General features: G+C 37.3%; 1 protein-coding gene across 9 annotated transcripts in view; it reads right to left on the reverse strand.

The window, feature by feature from the left end:
- The window catches only part of CUL2 (cullin 2), a 55836-nt gene that overhangs the window by 27701 nt on the left and 10522 nt on the right, over positions 1 to 17613 (reverse strand). For 3 of the 9 annotated variants that reach the window (XM_087778520.1, XM_087778527.1, XM_087778535.1), the window contains exons 4-7: positions 16062 to 16183; positions 9309 to 9414; positions 3864 to 3946; positions 993 to 1079 (exon numbers count right to left, since the gene is read on the reverse strand). In XM_087778520.1, the coding sequence (XP_087634646.1) occupies positions 993 to 1079; positions 3864 to 3946; positions 9309 to 9414; positions 16062 to 16183 (398 nt within the window). Of the gene's footprint in view, positions 1 to 992; positions 1080 to 3863; positions 3947 to 9308; positions 9415 to 10688; positions 11442 to 15678; positions 15699 to 16061; positions 16184 to 16974; positions 17133 to 17613 lie in introns of those variants that run through there. The other 6 variants (XM_087778559.1, XM_087778576.1, XM_087778568.1 and 3 more) reach the window with 6 other exon arrangements.

Below are 17613 nucleotides of genomic sequence, written 5' to 3' on the forward strand. Positions count from 1 at the left end.
ACCTATCTGAAAAGCTACACTATTTCCAAGATAAATAGCATATGTCACAAAACTATCATTCTTCCACTTTCGCAGCATCTTCAGGTTTTTATTTACACCAATGGTACTCTGCTCCCAAGAATTTGTAACGCAAATGGCTAATTTCAACAAAATTCGACAGAAGTTTCAAGGATGATTTTCATTAAAGTTGTAGTACTAAGAGCATCCGTCAAACTAAAATGAGAGAAATTGGTGACCCCACCAAGGTGGAAGTCTATGAAGTGCGTATTTTCCTTCTCGGCAGTAGTCAGCAAGCAATACGGATGCATACAGCTACAGAGCAGCTGCTGTACAGTTTGAAGCCGGGATGTCACAGGACATCTTGGGAGGGCAGAAAGGAACGATGATGTTTGGTGGGGAATCTGGACAAAAAGACAAAGCACTAGAAAAACAAGTACCACTAATTCGGATGATGACGATTTTCTTTTTTCAAAAGAAATGGAGAAAACTACAAAACACAAGCTCAAGGAAGTTGTGGTGTTTTCTATCAACTCCATCTTGTTCCTATCTTAAGACTAAAGCTAACAGTGGAAGTTTAACATGTATTGTGTAGTGTACTACTATAGCCCCACAGAACATAGTTAAAGTTTGAAGTACAATAATAAATACTGTATTCATTAAAAGAAGATTCCATCATTCAAAAGAAGTGCTCTGCTGTGTCAAACCAATGGCCTATCGAGACCAATTAACTACAGAATTCACTGAACTAGAAGAGCTTGTTTCAAACACTTTAAAAAGTTAACAACTTCCAACAGCTTTCCTTTCAAACAAATGGTATAAATAATGTTATCAGCTTAGACAGGAATAGGTTCAGTTAGTTAGAAAGTGTTAGTTATCTTTAGTAGAGAAGCCTCTCCTGGTTAGTCTGTACTAATCACACTGTCATTTGAGATAGCACCTGAATAATTTCCAAATTATTTCTTTTTAAGAATTTCATAGATGAATTTTCTCACAATTCGAAATCTTGTCGGCTTCCTGTTGTGTTGAAACAAAAATGCGTAAGTTGATATTCAGCTTGCCTTGTAGGAGGAGTGCTTGGGCTAGAGGGAGGGGGAAGAAAGTGTGTTATATTCAGAACTCTATATTAAGAGGAGTGCAGTCAGACAAGACAGGCTTAAGTGATTTAACAATTCTCTGCTGTTCAAAGGGGCTAATCCTGCTCCCTTTTGCTCAGACATGAGGCCTTTCTATGCCTCTTGCATTGCTTTGGCACTCATCTAGTTCTTTGCTAAACTGACTCATCATGCCAATCTGCAGAAATATTAGCCAAGATGGTGTTCTGTCATGTTAGCGGTTGAGTTGGTTCACTAAGGGACTAGATGAGCACCAAATTCAGCACAAGAAAGGTAGTAGAGCACAGCCTGCTCCTTTTTGGCATCAGCAAATTCTTAGACCAATTTAGCCATCTTGTTCAGCTGAACCACAAGTCACTACTTGTATTTCTTTATTTTCATGTGCCAAAAAGGTTTATTGTTAATTTTAATGTATAGTGTATCACACAAGTTTATAGCTTCTAAAAAGTAGATGTGTCCAAGATTTTAGTCAGAAGTCTTTTTAAAATTCCAGTTACATGCACTGATAAAATAAAACCCGAAAGCAAAATCTGTGGCTCTGTTCCCCCTACCTTTTCCAGTACAGTAATAAACATACTTTTATATGCAACCTGTTGACTACAGAGTTGGCTATCAATTCTGCATATCGTTGTATACGATGCAAAATCTTGTGGTTATAAAGTTCAACTGTCCCATCTATTGAAATTTTAATTTTTTTGTAAAACATTTTAATAAATTGAACCATACACACACTTTAGTACTACACTTAAGAAGGCACCTAATCAAGAGGTTTCTAAGTATATACATGTATTAGTAATGGTATTAATTTTTTTAGGTAATAAGCTTCCCACGGATATTCTTGCACCTCTGATAGATGCAGGTTATGGATATCCATTTCTTCAAAGACATTGCTTAATCTCTGAATTGCTGCACTCAATGCTAAAAGACATTTAACAGGCGTTTGCAGCAAAGTCTAAAATTGTCTCTTACAAGCTGTATTGACCACTGGAATCATAGCGAAGAACAGCAACAAGCCTATAGTAACATGCAAAGGCCATCCTCAGAATACCCATAGCAAGCCCTACATTTCATGATACCAGGAAGAGCAGCTATAATATGAAGTTCTCTCTTCTATAGTTCATTACATGATACGCAGATCATAAAGCGGCTAGGACAAACTTAATACAAATTGCTAGGTGTATATTTTGAGAAATAGAGTTGAATTAACTTCTTTGAGATCACACAGAAGAATCCTTAACAGAGAAGGGGGAAAAAAAAATCCAGACCCAACCATTAGCGACAATGACTCCAGTTTTATTTAAAACTTTCCTAATGGTTTAATAACAAATAACGTCAACTTGTTATAGCCTCAATATCTAATGCCCCACGGAGCCAGTGACAGTCTAGTCTTGATCTAAATACTCTTGTGAGGTCTGCATCAGCCTCAAGGTAAACACATACCATTACTTTTAAGAGGCATCAGATATCTGTTGAAAGAGGTTTTAACGCAGCTTTCCACTCCCACCCACCAGTGAAATATACAGATTGACTAAGACGAGTCTTCAGTGTCATTGTGCTTGATGTAACAAAGCAGAATTTTCTTCACCATGAATTAGGGAATCTTCATTTAGTAAAAATAAATTGTTATAGTAAACATATGGATAAAGCATTATTAACATTGGTTAGAAAGGAAGCATAGTTCAACAACTGAAAGCAAATAAATACTTCCTGGCTTCAGAAATACCATCTGAGAGGGACATCATGTCAGTTACTTAAGTCATCAAAAATTTAATTCAAGAAGAAAAAATAAAATTATAATATTAAAATCAGTTTTTTAATGCCTTACAAATACAGCTTTTTGTCTGACCAAGTGCATGTCCAAGGCACCTCAGTCAGCCAAATTACCTCACCCTTTCGGTTTACCTACACTAGCCTGGTCACCTGAGTCAGGCATGCAAGCACTTAAAAAACCCCCAGTCATTAGGCAACTCCAGAGCTACCCTCAACAGTAGTAAGAGTGTAGAAACTGATGGAACTTACAACTACACACAAGATCTGTAGTATATTTCAAAATTTCTGTTTATTCATAAATAAAAAGATCCTTTAGGAATTAAATAGTATAAAGGTTTGAAATCAAAACTTAAAAAGCCCCAAGCCCTGTAACTACAGGATCTTTGTTTAAAAGTAACAAAGATATTCAGAAAGAAAATAATAGATTCCCTCAAAGTGCAAAAAAAAAAAAAAATTATTTCCATTTCATTCAAGTAAAGCACCAAGAATGTTCAGTGAAGTCAATCATCTGAACAACAGAAACCCAGAAGCTTAGTCACCCTGGCAGATAAGCAAGAACTGTTTTGGGTCCCATGCAAAGCGATATAGCTTTTCTGCCTTCAGCAAACCCGGCTCCTTATGCTTACTGACAGCACAGAAGCCATAAGCAGTCAGCATCAGGTGGAGAAAAAGGCAAAAGGCATCCTATGGGACCTGGAGAATTATCTTAACTATTCCCCAATCCCATTGATAAGAACAGCTGCTAAAACAACCCTCGGGTTACAGTGAATTAACTGTTTTCTTTTCAGACTCTTTCTACACATGCAAACCACAAATATGTAGCTACAATGAGAAAAGCTGATAGAACATCATCATCATCATGTAAGAAGCTACCTTCAAAAAAACCCATAAAAGAATATAGTCAAAGCCCCCAGACTTTTCCAAGTAAAAAAGTACAATACTCTCACATTGTGTAAAAGAAAAAAATAATCAAGCACTCACTTTTTTATTTCTCGGAGGAGCATCCGAATAAGGATGGCCTGCAGTGGCTCAATCATTAATTTTCTCCACATATCAAGAGCTAGCTGTCAGGACACAACACAAGTTTACATCAATAAAAAATAATAATAAACAAACCCAAAGATTTTAAAAATTAAATTGTTAGATACTCCCCTTCTTTCTCCTTTTTAAGTTCCTTTGTTTGCGCCCCCCCCCCCCATTTGTCAATATATTAATATAATATTTTATCACTTTTCTTCTGGAACATCTAACTGCATTCGGATGAAGATCATATAGATCTGTACACTAGCAGCATCTGAATGCACGCTTCCCAGTCTGCATGCTTCCTACAGATCTAATAGGACTGATTTATTCCTTGGTTCCTCTCTATCAAGGATTCTCAAATGCATATAAGGACCCTAAGCAAGTTGGTTACAAGGGTAAGTTTTGAGTGTACATATAAACAAAACATCTGCACAGTAATAGGTAAGTAACATGCCTTTCTACCTGAAGCGTTTGAATGTGTGCAGACACTGGCATTTCTAAAAATGACAGCAAAATAAGCCTCAGCTGATAAAAGGGAATGTCTCTTGGCCAATCTGTCAGCAATCAGACCCAGAGATACAGAACCCTTATATCAAAAACACAGAGAGCATCTCCAAACTAAGATGCATACAGCTTAAGCAAAGTCACTGGCAAGCTAATATTTGACTTAAATGGAATTCAAATCACCTTCATATTAGGGATAGGTCACCCAATTCCTAATATATCATTGGAGGGATCTGTCAAATGGACTCAAATATCTCAAACTTTTGTGGATGAAGTAATTGCTCCCAAAACATACCATTTTTAAAAACACAACTGCAATCGTGCAAAGGAGTTTTTACACAGAAGTCAAAAACAGATTTAAAGCCCAAAGGGGATAATGTGATCCCTCATATGGGGGGAATACCCACATACACAAGACCTCTAAAAACACCTACCAGTGAGTAACAGACTGGGAAAAAATGAAATGCCCCAAATCAGTGAGGACAGAGGGAATATTGCTGCTAAGAAAGCTCTGACACAACTAACAGGTCCTTAGCTGTGAAAATTAAAATATTGACCTGTTATGTCTTAACTGAAAGTAGGTATCTAGCTATCGAGTAGGTATCCAATCTGATCCACTTTGTGAAATAAATCTTCCTGTTAAAGGGCAGACAAATGAACTTGCTCTGTCTGTCAAAGCTATCCAGCACCCATGCTGTAATACAGGGTACAGAAGTCTGGGAGGTAAAGCTGACCCAACTGCATCATAAGCAGGTTCAAAGAAGAGGTAAAGGTTTGCTTATAAATCAGAAGACAGATAACATTTTGAAACCAAAGTTGTCTTAGAAGTGATTTTCACTGTCTTGCCTTGTGGAGAGTAGTTGTAGAAGAGTTAGAGGAAAACAGTTTCCCTCAGACATCAGGAACTCATCCAGCAGAGCATGCCGCAAGAAGCTAGCTCGGTGGAGGGGGGAAGACTGACATGTTTTGTGACTATGAGGTGAAGGGGATGACGTCAGGTAACTCTATCTGCAATGTGGTCTCTGAAATGCGGTCTCTAATATGGTCCCTCTCACATACAATATACCAGTCTGAAACAGCTCCAAGTTGCCTGGTGGAATTTTCTTGTCAAGTAAATTACAGACAGGTCAATCCAGCAACTTGATGTATGAGTTCAAGAGACAATTTCTCCCTGAAGAGCAGGACTGATCTTACTTCTCCACCTAGACTGATGACACAGAACATAGCAGTTTCTTCCATTTCCAGAATCTGTTGCCCCATGATGGGGGAAAAAAACAGAAGGCACATCTTAACTACCTTCTAGCTCAGGGCTCCCATAGAGTTGTTGAAAACTGAGAAGTCTGAAACTGGTGATAGGAGCTCAACTCAGAAAAGCAGTATCCTTCACCATGCATTCATAACATATGGACAGAGAAAAAAAAAAATCTCTTGCAAGCACTGGCAGACTACTTTTATCAACTGATCTCATCCTGTATTTTTCCTAGTACAACAATTACTGAATGTCTGGAACGCTTATCAGTATGCTAAACTGTTTGAAGCCATGCCCATACATATCACATACGCACCTCCGGTCTCTTGTATGTACCTACTGTTACACACCCCAGAACTACTAAGCAAGCATGTACTTGTCTAAGATGACTGAAAAGCTCCCAAAGCTTCGTTAGCACACAGGAGTGATGCTGAGACAGAAACTTCAGTACATGTAGAAGCACAACTGTACTCTCTAAGTTCTAAATACTGGGCATTGTTTCTGTAACTTCATGCTGAGACTGAAGCGAACTATATATAAAATAAGTGAGGCTGCTCTTGGGTAGATAAAGGACAGATCATCTCAGTCATCCAAAAGGGATAAATGATAATTTCTTCCATTCTAAAGTGGTGAACAACTGAGATAAAGACTTTTGTCAAAGATCCTAGTGCAATCCAAAGAATAAAAGACAGAATCCTAAACAGGAACCATAATGAAAGAGAAAATGATTTCATAGAATCATAGAATCGTCAAGGTTGGAAAAGACGCTTAAGATCATCGAGTCCAACCGTTAACCTAGCACTGCCAAGTCCATCTATACCATGTCTTCGAGCACCGCATCTATCCGTTCTTTAAATACCTCCAGGGATGGAGACTCAACCACTTCTCTGGGCAGCCTGTTCCAACGCCTGACTACCCTCTTGGTGATGAAGTTTTTCCTAATATCTAACCTAAACCTCCCCTGGCGCAGCTTGAGGCTGTTTCCTCTCGTCCTATCACTTGTTACTAAGGAGAAGAGACCAACCCCCACCTCGCTACAACCTCTTTTCAGGTAGTTGTAGAGAGCAATAAGGTCTCCCCTCAGCCTCCTCTTCTCCAAACTAAACAATCCCAGTTCCCTCAGCCGCTCCTCATAAGACTTGTTCCCTAGACCCTTCACCAGCTTCATTGCCCTTCTCTGGACACGCTCCAGCACCTCCATGTCCTTCTTGTAGTGAGGGGCCCAAAACTGAACACAGTACTCCAGGTGCGGCCTCACCAGTGCCGAGTACAGGGGCACTATCACCTCCCTGGTCCTTTCAAAACAAAGACTTGATAAATTTGGTGAATGCCTTGCAGGTCAAGAAATGTGAACTAATTTTATTTCTGGGGCAATGAATTCAGTGTTACAATTTAATGCACTTGAACTACTGGAGTGTAGGATTCAAGTCTCCATTTCTTTCCAGGGCAAAGGAGTAAGTAACTGGCATAAACCTAATCCTACACCAGTAATGAACAGAGATTAACTTTACTGCCTCAAGATCCAAAACCTACCTCCCACTACTACCGACTCCAAAGACATTATTTGGTAAAGAGAAATGGAAGGAGTCTTGGGGATTGAGATAATCAAAAACTCATTAGTAGAATTCCAGATATCAGCATTCAGAACATCTTTGTCAAAAACCAAAGGCTGCCAGCTACAGTTTAAGAATCTTGATGCTCCCCATAACCTGCCCAAATAATAAGCTAGGGATGTATTGTCCTACGAACAACTGCTGGGAAGCTTGAAGAGAAGCGTGCATCATTGTCCTTCCACCCCATCTATGATTCCATAAACACAAGGGAAGCTGAATACTCAAAAAAAGCTGAATTATCAGGTCTGCTGTTTGTTTTTCTTTGGTAAACATATCCTAGGGCAGAAAGCTGTGGACAAAAGTTGCCACTACCACCCTTTGGGTGATACCTCAAAACGGAGTAGAACACTGGAACGGGGGGAGAATTCATTAATATACCAGCATCATCCAGTCCCAGGAAAAAGCCCAGAACTATTCCCAGCTCCCAAAGCAGCTGAACTAACAGTCATTTGCACAGAGCTAAGGACTACCTCCGACAATCGTGGGAACATACTCGGCTAAATCCCAGTCTGAGGAAATAAGGAATAACATTTACGTGATTTTGAAGACACCACAAATGGTGCAGCAATATGCACTTCCAAGCTCTGGTAAGCCTTTAAAGATGCCACTGATTAGCAAGCCTTGCAGACAGCACAGCGCAAGAGAAGAATTTCCTTTCCTGAATTGCCTTGACTTGCGGTATATCATGTTCCTGGTGCTTTTTTCAGCCCACCCCCAACCTGTCAGAGGATCGGCAATTTCAACTGGCAGTGATGTCTTCGTCAGCTGGGTAGCTGGGTTTGAAGCACAGAAGATGCTGCTTCTTGCATCACAATCTCTCCTTACTCTTATCTAAAGGCAGCAGAGATCTCCTACTTAAAACAATGAAATCCACGAGGCAGAACAGTAACCACCGACAGGTCAAGTGCTGACATTAAGGAAAAAAGCAGCATTTTCTCTAGCTTTCCAAACCAAAAGAAAGGAACTGTTTGCTTCCCTTTTAGAGAAAAAGGCAAATGTAGAGAGGAAAGGAAAAAAACAATATACCACTACAGACGATGACAGAATAAAATGAATTCTCCAGCTAGCAGTGTGTATACATACAGAGACAAAGCAAACAGATACACAGAGAAGCATTCAAGAGTTTCTCTTCAACTGTATTCAGGATTGTGGTTTTCTTCTGATTAAGACTGAAACGGTGTTTTCAAAATCTTGTTAAAGACATACTGACACACTTTGTTTTAAAAATTTGAAAGATTTTTTTTTTTTACTATAAAATTGTCTTTCACTTTCTTATATTTCATGGTAACAGTAGCTATGAAGAGACAGAAACGATGTATATTTCACTTCTGCATAGCTGAAGTGCACAGGGTGGTATCTCAGAACACAGTCCTACTGCTGACAGTTGGTTTTTTTTTTAATTTTATTTTATAGGTATTTAAAAATGAGTCTCAGCTTCTCCAATTTACATTAGTAACTACATTAACACCCTTGTGTTTGCCCCAAATTACCTTTTTTTAAAAAGATAAACCCTCCCTATGTGATACGTTTGTGCACAGAATTACTTTTTCCCTAAATCTGAGTTGCTATGATAGCACAAAACAGCTTGCATTAGAAAATAAGATGTACAGTATTACAGAAGACTAATCTCAAAAAAAGCTGTTACCCTTTGTGACATGAAGAAATAGAAGCCTAAAAGTAGTATTTCAAGGGTTCAAAAAACAAAAGCACTGCTTGTTCAAAATATTTTCTAGATAGTAGTGTCACTTAATAAAAGTGGTTTGTTTTTTTTTTTTTTTTGCAAAGTGGTATCTATTATCACATTTTAAACTGAACTTCTCCAATAGTTTTCATATTTGCTTATTTTTCCCTAGGTCACTATTTTTCTACATCAAAATTGTAATCTCATTTTACAAAGGATTCAGTGCTTACATCTTCTACAATACTTAACTATTCAGATTCTGTGACACAGAAAAGTCAAAATTTAAAAGGACAAAGCCGAACTTGTAGCGCTTCTGAATATAGTTTATACGCACTCCCACTTTCAGAGATACCTACCTCTCCTATTTCCATCAATGGTTCATTCATGTCCACCCCTCCATACCCATACTGAAGATCAGCTTCAGTCAATTTGTTCTTCTTAATAAACTGTGTGTTGAGGTACCTATAGAAATAAAGACATTTTAATCAAAACAGGCAAAAGTTAAGCTTTTTTTTAAAAAATAAATTTGGAATTGTGGAATGTCTTCCACATCACAAAAGATAACCTCTTTTAACCAATGCCATTGCTATCTGTAGGAAATTCTTACAATACAAATTACTTCAATTTAAAAGATCTTACATCATATTAAAACAGTATATTGTTATTAAGTGAGATATCAAACAGTAGCCTGATATAGCACTGTCAGCATCTTCTTGGTGTGCAATATACTTGTGTAAGAATCCAACCTTTCAACATACATTGCCATATTACTCATACATGTATATGCAAAATAACTGCTAAATTCTGAGCCGTTGACTAGTACTAGAGTGATAACAACTTACTTATTTTTAATGATAGAACAAAATACATTTTACTTAAAAATATCTGATACTGAGGAACATTTTTCTACCTGTACTGTTTATTATTTTGCATTTCTCAAACTAAAACACAAAAATACTGTCAATTTTTACAGGGCCAATTTTTGTCAGTTATGATCCCTTACTTAGGCCATGGTAACTAGCAAACAGCTGTATTACAAATTTTAAAGATAAGAGAAGAATTTGCAGAAATTATTTTAATTAACAGAAGAAATGTTATAAATGCCTTTTTTTTTTAGTATTTACTATTGTACGCATAGTTTTTATAAAGAACAGAAAACGGTTTCTGCGCAAGACCTGACAAAACATCCCTTAATTCTCAGTATTCCCTTAAAAGAAATATAATAACATTTTTAAACTTAACAGTTCTCCTTCTCTTTCACAGATAACTGGGAAAAAATTTCTAATATCTTTCACAGCTACACTTATAATATTTGTTTATGTTAGTGTTTACATGAGGTAACTGGGAATTTTTTTTTTAAATTCTGATCAAACGAGCAGTTTTGAGATGCCCAGTTTCAGACACTGAAGAGAGCCAGATTACTGAAGTGCTTTAAGAGATTCAGGCTTCAGAGGCTGCACCAGACTAGTGATGTCTGAACACGTTGGGCAGGAAGGCAAATGACAGGCAAAGAAGGAGAAATACGCCATGGAAACCTGTGAACTTGAAAGAATTTGGGACACCACAGATTCCAAAGAAGGAAGAGTTGTGATAGTGCAGTGGTAACAAACTGGAATACAGTGGCCTAACCTACTTTCAGACTCCAGAGTCTTACAGAGTACTGTAAACTGCTCTGCTACCATCAATAACCTTCACAAATTGTAAATGCAAGTCTGTGTAGAAGGCTACAGGCTCACCATTTCATATAAAACTTGTGTGGGCATCCGGAAGAGTTGGAACACAAGCCTGAAGCAGGCTTACTCCTGGATGATATTTCCCACCCGTCACGTGAACAAAGGCAGCAGCTGCCATTCTGCTTCTTCCTGTTAAGCTTGCTAAAAGAGAAAGCCCTGTGCTCTCCCCATTCACACCCTCTCTTCCATCAGTACGTGCCTTCTCAACAAATCCAGATCAGACAACTGATCCATCTTAAAACTAACATAGCCACAAATAACTAAACAAGTTAACCTAGATCAGGTGCCCCTGCAAAGACCTACCTGATTCAAGCAAAAAGTGGGTGGCAAGAAGTGGGCAGGCAGAACCACTCGTGGCAAGAACTTCACCACACTCTGCCTCAAAACCAAAACCAAATTTGCCCACGTTTCCTCTCCCCTTCCCCTACTTTTACCATCAACTTCCAGAACCAAGCGGAAGCAAATAACTGCAAAGGAAGTGCAAACAGTATAATCTCAAATCAACTTCTCCACTGAAGTCATAAACCATTTTTCACCTTGACTAACTACTTCAAACACTTCATCTGTGTTTCTTACTTTTAGAAGACAATCCATAAGGTTCATCTGTAACTTACTGTGGAGACAAAGATTAGGCATGAATTGATAATACCAGAAGTTACCCACAGACTCTTGCTACTATTGAGATATAACCTTCAGGTGAAAATTTTAAATACCTGATCACACAGCTCAGGCCCAATTACTTGAGGCTGCACCTGTGCAGGCTTATGGTTTACTGTCCAATGAGGAAAATGGCAAACAAGATGAGAAAATTCAGGTTTGTTTCCTTTCATGGCATTAGCAAAGCAATATACCTTTTGGTACCCAAACCTCAAAACACACCCACCAAGCTTCCACTCCAGAAAGGTTAAAAAGTTTGGAATTTAGGAGAGTGTTACAAGGTTCATTCAAAACAAATACCTACTTTACAGTGCAATACTGAAAGACAGTGTTCCATCTAAATTAACAATATCAGGAAAATGTCTGGTACGTGAGTATTTTTGTGGGCACATTTTTCAGTATAAAGGATTTGGTAATTCAACAAAATAAAAGGATAAGTTCTTTTACAAGGAATTTAGCAAAAAAATAAACTGCAAAAACTAATTTAACAATTATTAGCTAAGTATTGGGACAGGTTACCTTGTAACTTTCATGTATTTGGTACTTTTAGATCAACCAAGAACAATACTCTAACCACAGATGACTATTCTAGACACAGTGACCACATTCCCAAAAGCAATGTTTCCACATCTCAATAGCCCACAGCGTCTTTGGGGGGGACAGACTTCGCAAAGCCTTGTCAGAAGGATTAAACGTATATTTTTTTCTTTTAATGTTCTATTTGGTTTTAGTAGTTTCAATTACATACTCCTGGATAAGAAACAAACATTAGTGTTGGCAAAATAGACATTGTGAAATTTAGCTTGAATGTAATAAACCTAAAAGCGTACTTGTCTCAAGTCAGCTCCCGGTTATTTTCTTATGTTCTCCATGATAAGCCCAAAAGAATTTACCTCCTTCAACTCTTTGTCCATCCATGATATGATACCACAAAACAACACAAGTGATTATATATATTTCTAGAAGTACCATACTTTTTTAAGCAAAAACGGTAGATGCCCTCTATTCAGACCTTTTCCTCCTCCGAAAGCTCTCCAAAGATAAAGAAGAAACTTTTGAGTAACCAGTCTTTTTTTTCCCGTCCCTCTTCGTGCCCTCCTTCTACACATGTAGTCAGACTGCTACTCTAATCCCCAAAACAGCACGCGAGTTGAGCTCACTCTTCTGATGTAGGAGGAAATTAAAAAAAAAGGTAACAAATTAGCTAGGAATAATTATTACAGTTAGTTTTAAGAAGCATTCAGGTTGTTTTTCAAGATTTTCTTCAACCTACCACTTGCACAATTAAATTGCTTAGCAAGCTACAGAATGTGTATGCAACCACATGACAAAGTTATAAATGGGTACATCACTGTACAATAGGAATTAGCAATTGTATCAATGTTTTCAATAATTTCCATGTGCATTCGTATGGTCAGCGGTGCTAAATCTATCCAGGGACCAGTTAGGAACAGTGTTCGTCATGGGTGGATATTAAGTTAGCAGTTTGTCTTGAGGAGCTGACAGTGAACCAACTACCTCCTTGGCTGCATTAGCAAGAGTGTATCAGCAAGTCAACTGTTCCCTCAGCACTTGTGAGGACATACCTGGAATATTACGACCAGTTTTGAGTACCTAAATACAACAAATCTGGACAAATGGAACAGCACAGAGAGAGCTCACTGAAATAGCTAGGGTGCAGGACATAACAGACATAAGATGAAGATAAACTCTTCTCAGAGGAGCACAGAGAAAAGACAAGAGGCGATGGACACAAGCTGCAGCATGACAAATTCCAAACAGACGTACAGGAAAATTTTTCAGAATTAGAGTAATCAAGCACTAAAACAGGCTGCTCATAAAGGTGGCAAAATCTCTGTCCTTGAAGCAGCTCAGAATTTGACTCAACAAACCTTAAGCAACCTGGTTTAACTTTGAAGCTAGCCCTACTCCGAGCATAAGATTTAAATGAATGACCTTCAGAGGTTTGTTCACATCTACTTTTTTTTTTTAAATGTTTCAATGAAAACATGCAATGGTGACTTCATAAGAGCTATACTAAAAGCAGCAGAACCACTGTGCTTTATACAAGCAGAATGCTTTAATAAGTCTAGTAGTGTACACATAGAAGTGCTCAGCACTGGAAATTTTCATAATCCAGTATTTGTTCTGATTCACTCTTAAGCACAGATAAAGCATTCACTGGTTTAGAGATCTGTAAAATAGGGTTGAAGTCATCTACCACAATTTGAGGATTAGCTAATACATGAAAGCCATTTTATTACGACAAAGCACTGCAGATACTAAAATTTTATGATTCCAACAGCCGTATCAAAATGATGAGACCAATAATAAATATCTGATGTGGAAGTAAACCCCTCAGGGCTACCAAATGCTATAACTAAAATGAAGGCAGTTGCTTCATTGGAAGAAGTTTCAACAGAAAAATACCATTAATGTTAGGCTTCGAAAGTTGACGGGACTTCTTGTTTGTTTAAATCTTCCCCATATTTATTAAGTTACCTAATTAGCAAGGAAGACTAAGAGCAGCAGCTTCTTAACACCGAAAAATTGAGAAGGGGACTGGAACTAATACCAATTTGAATTGTGTTACAGGTTACTGTGATATTATGCTTAGAATCAGAATACAAATTACTCCTGTCATGACAAAACTGGCTGAAGTTTAATCCTAAAAGGGAAGGAAGATGTCTCACACAAAAGTACAAAAAGAAAGAGAACTAATATTAGCCTAAAGAACTAGAAATTACTATACATTAATATGCTATTATTATTACAAGTGCTTAAAAAAAAGAATAAAGCAAAAGCTGCACTATGTGTGTTTAGTTTTCAGGATTTTATTATGAGCAGATTTTAAAACTTCAGCTTTTTTTTTTTTTTAAATAATTTAAATTAATCTAGTTACTTGAAATAAAGGTACAAAAACCAGATTTTTTACATGTACAATTACCTATGAAAACAGTTACAGCACCAAGACACTGATAAGCCCCAATGTCCAGCATTATTTTTATCTAGTATGTTTATCATCAGAACTAACAAAAAGAACTGAAGAAGCTTATTTAACATCAAGTGTTCCTTATTCCATCAGTTTTATCATCTTGGTTTAGTCAAGCATGTATGGGATTTTAGTTTTCAAACTGAATCCAAATTTGTTTTCGTAGCAAAATGCACCCAGAGGGTTGGTTGAAAAAAACAAACAAAAAAAAACCCAACCAAAAAAAACCCAAACCAAAACTAACACCAAAGAAAGAAAACATTCGACTGCATTGCCAGTCACATGATTGGTCTCACATTTTATAAATTTTGCTCAAAAGTAAAATGTCTCACATTTTAGTAGTATTTCAAATACTACTTATCAGGGTAGAAGGTTTAGGAAGGAGAGACACAAGCCTATTTAAATTTTAAAGGAATCTATTTCAAACATTAAGATTACTAGATGTAAAGATTAATCAGTTGTCACTGCTGGAAGAATTATACAAATTAGATTCCCAGATACAACAGTATTGATTAATTTATGGTACTTTTTTGAGAGCAGGCATGCAAGTAAGAAAAGAACTCCAACTGCTTTATAAAAACCAGAATAACTTCTTATGGTCTCAGAAGTACTTTCAGCCAAAACACTCTCTCAAAAAACAAAAAAAAGTGACATAACACTTAATGAAGTGTTTCCAATGCATGAAAGACATTATGACTCTACTAATCAAGCACTGAATTATTTCTTGCCTTCATGTAAGAGGGTCTTTTTAGTTCTCATTACAATGTACTTTTTTATTATTGAAGAGAAAAATCATACTTTCACAAAGTCATACCCTTCAGAGACTTTTAAAAGATAGTATATGACAAAACTCAGAATTTCAACACAAAGAAAGAAGATATAACTTTGAGGTAAAATTATGTCCTAACAGAACACCTAATAAGTACATTTTCTGGACCAAAACACCATATGCAAAGCAGGAAGAAGAGTCAGAATGGGCAGAGCTGGCATGAAATAACTAACTTCAGAGTTTAAGAACTTGGCTTCACTGATATATGAACACCACCCTACTGAGCTTATATATATGTACAGGTTGGTTTGTGTGCATAATAACTGTCTGGAAAAAATGCTCTAGCTTGGCTGTAATCTACTGAAAACAACTGTAAAATTGATTGCCTGTAGTTACTAGTCTATTAGTTTCTGAAGTTCTCAGAAAAGAAACAAAATTTTCTCTCCCTCTCCAATCCTTTCAGTTCAAACATTCACCCGAAAAGACCCAAAGAGGACATAGCCTTGTCTGAAAAGTTATTCTAGAAGGGAAAGCTATGTTTTTGCCAATGTACATGGCTAAGCTTTGAAACAAACCATGTTGGTTCAACTGGACACTTCAGTACAATGCCATCCTTGTAGGAGAACACCTGGAATTATGAGCTACTTCACTGCAGGGTTGAGTAGCACCAACATATTTGGCACTGCAACGTCAGAAACAACAGAGGTAGAATATATTAGTAATGAAAGAATAGTAGGAATCCTCTTAGATAACGACTGCAGCGGTAAGGAGCAGTGCACAGAAAAACTTGTTGGAGCATTATTCCTTTTTTCTCATGTTCTGCTACCATAACTATATTCTCTCCAAAACTGACCTGGGACATATTCAGCTATTGCTCTCTTCAAGCAACATTCTTAGACTTAAGCTGCAGATCATTGTAATAGTTTCAAAAGTTTAAAAACTCATTTGCAAAGCTTACCTGTATAAACAGTCCATATAGTCTGCCCCTTTGCTATACTCTTCCCAGTATCTGTGATACATAACCAGTACTTGCTCTTCAGCTTCCAGAACTCTCTGTGAAGGAGGACACACACACACACGCTGCTAAAATTAGTATGAACACAGAATACATACATAGAAAGTTGTAACAAGATTATCATTTTGGAATAACAATCACAGATTCAAAATTAAGACCACACCTAAGCTTTAGCCAGTCTAAAAATAACATTGTTGCAATGACTAGAAAACTAACAAATCTTCATACTACGAAGTTTTGGTAAGCCAGCTACCTGAAGTTGTTTTGCATTTAAAAAGAACAATCTCTATAATGTATTAGTTTGCATTCGTCTTTACAGAAGTACTTGCTTGAGTAAGCATGGTTCACATTCTCACATCATACTGGTGGCGTACCTCACGTAACTATTCCCTCACTGACACAGATCAATTTTAAATTCATGTAGCCACATGCACACTATAGGAATTGCTTAACTATAACTGCTTAATATCAGTATGCCTTACTGGTTAGACAAGCCCTTATACTTACCAAGAATCCTGGAAGAAAACAAGTTTAACAAAGCACAGATTTGTGCAAACTTAAACATGTCTTAAGTTCTGTAAATCTAGGCCCAATCTTTTGGAACTTAAGTGAATCATCACCTATGAAGTTGCTGATGTACTGAACTTCTCAAAATATATTCATACATCAAAGGAATAAGTTCAACAATTTAAACAAATTCGTATGATAGGTGAAGGAGGATGAGATCCTAGGAATTCAATTATAATTCTAGCTAGAGTGTGTAATTTTAAACTCTGGCTCAAGCAGCAAAGAAGCCAATGCAAAAATAATGTAAAAGAGGAAAGCTAGCAGACAAAACAGAATTGAGAGTGCTTACCTCTGCAGGATGATTTTTGCAAAGGTTTTCCAACATTATTTCCGAGACAAACGGTGGACAGCCAATTTAAAAAACCAGATGTATGCTTTCTGCTACTTCCCACAGCTTCAACTGTGCTGGCACCTGCCTGATTATCCTCAGCGAGCTCATTCAGCTCACTAAATAAATGAAGAACAACTTCTTTGGCTGAGTTGTCTGCCAGTTTAGTGAACTGATTTAGTCTACCAAAGCATCAGAGATATCCTCTCTGCAACCAGTGGAACTACCCTTTAAGATACCCAGCCTACCTTGTCAAATACACAGGTACCTAAGCTCAGAAAATAGCATCAAGCCATTTAGCAGTACTATCCAGAATTTGCAATTCTTCATTCCCTATACAGACACCAAAGACAGGCGGACATCTTATTTACATCTGTTTCTCTTTTTACTGAAATACAAGGAGACACTGTTCATCCATCCTATATATTCAACATGATGAATCATGATTCTGTTGAAATTCGGTGTCTTAGCTGATGAGACAGAAGTTAATTCACAGCTATATAGGTATACAAGTATTGTTATTCGTCATAATAAATAATTTGTTATTACTTCCTCCCCCCCAAGCATATTTGTTATTTTATTTCTCACATATGTCAGAGG

This window comes from Nipponia nippon, unplaced genomic scaffold (genome assembly GCF_047370975.1).
Source record: "Nipponia nippon isolate SJK-2023a ecotype South Korea unplaced genomic scaffold, ASM4737097v1 scaffold_1, whole genome shotgun sequence".
Taxonomy (NCBI): domain Eukaryota; kingdom Metazoa; phylum Chordata; class Aves; order Pelecaniformes; family Threskiornithidae; genus Nipponia; species Nipponia nippon.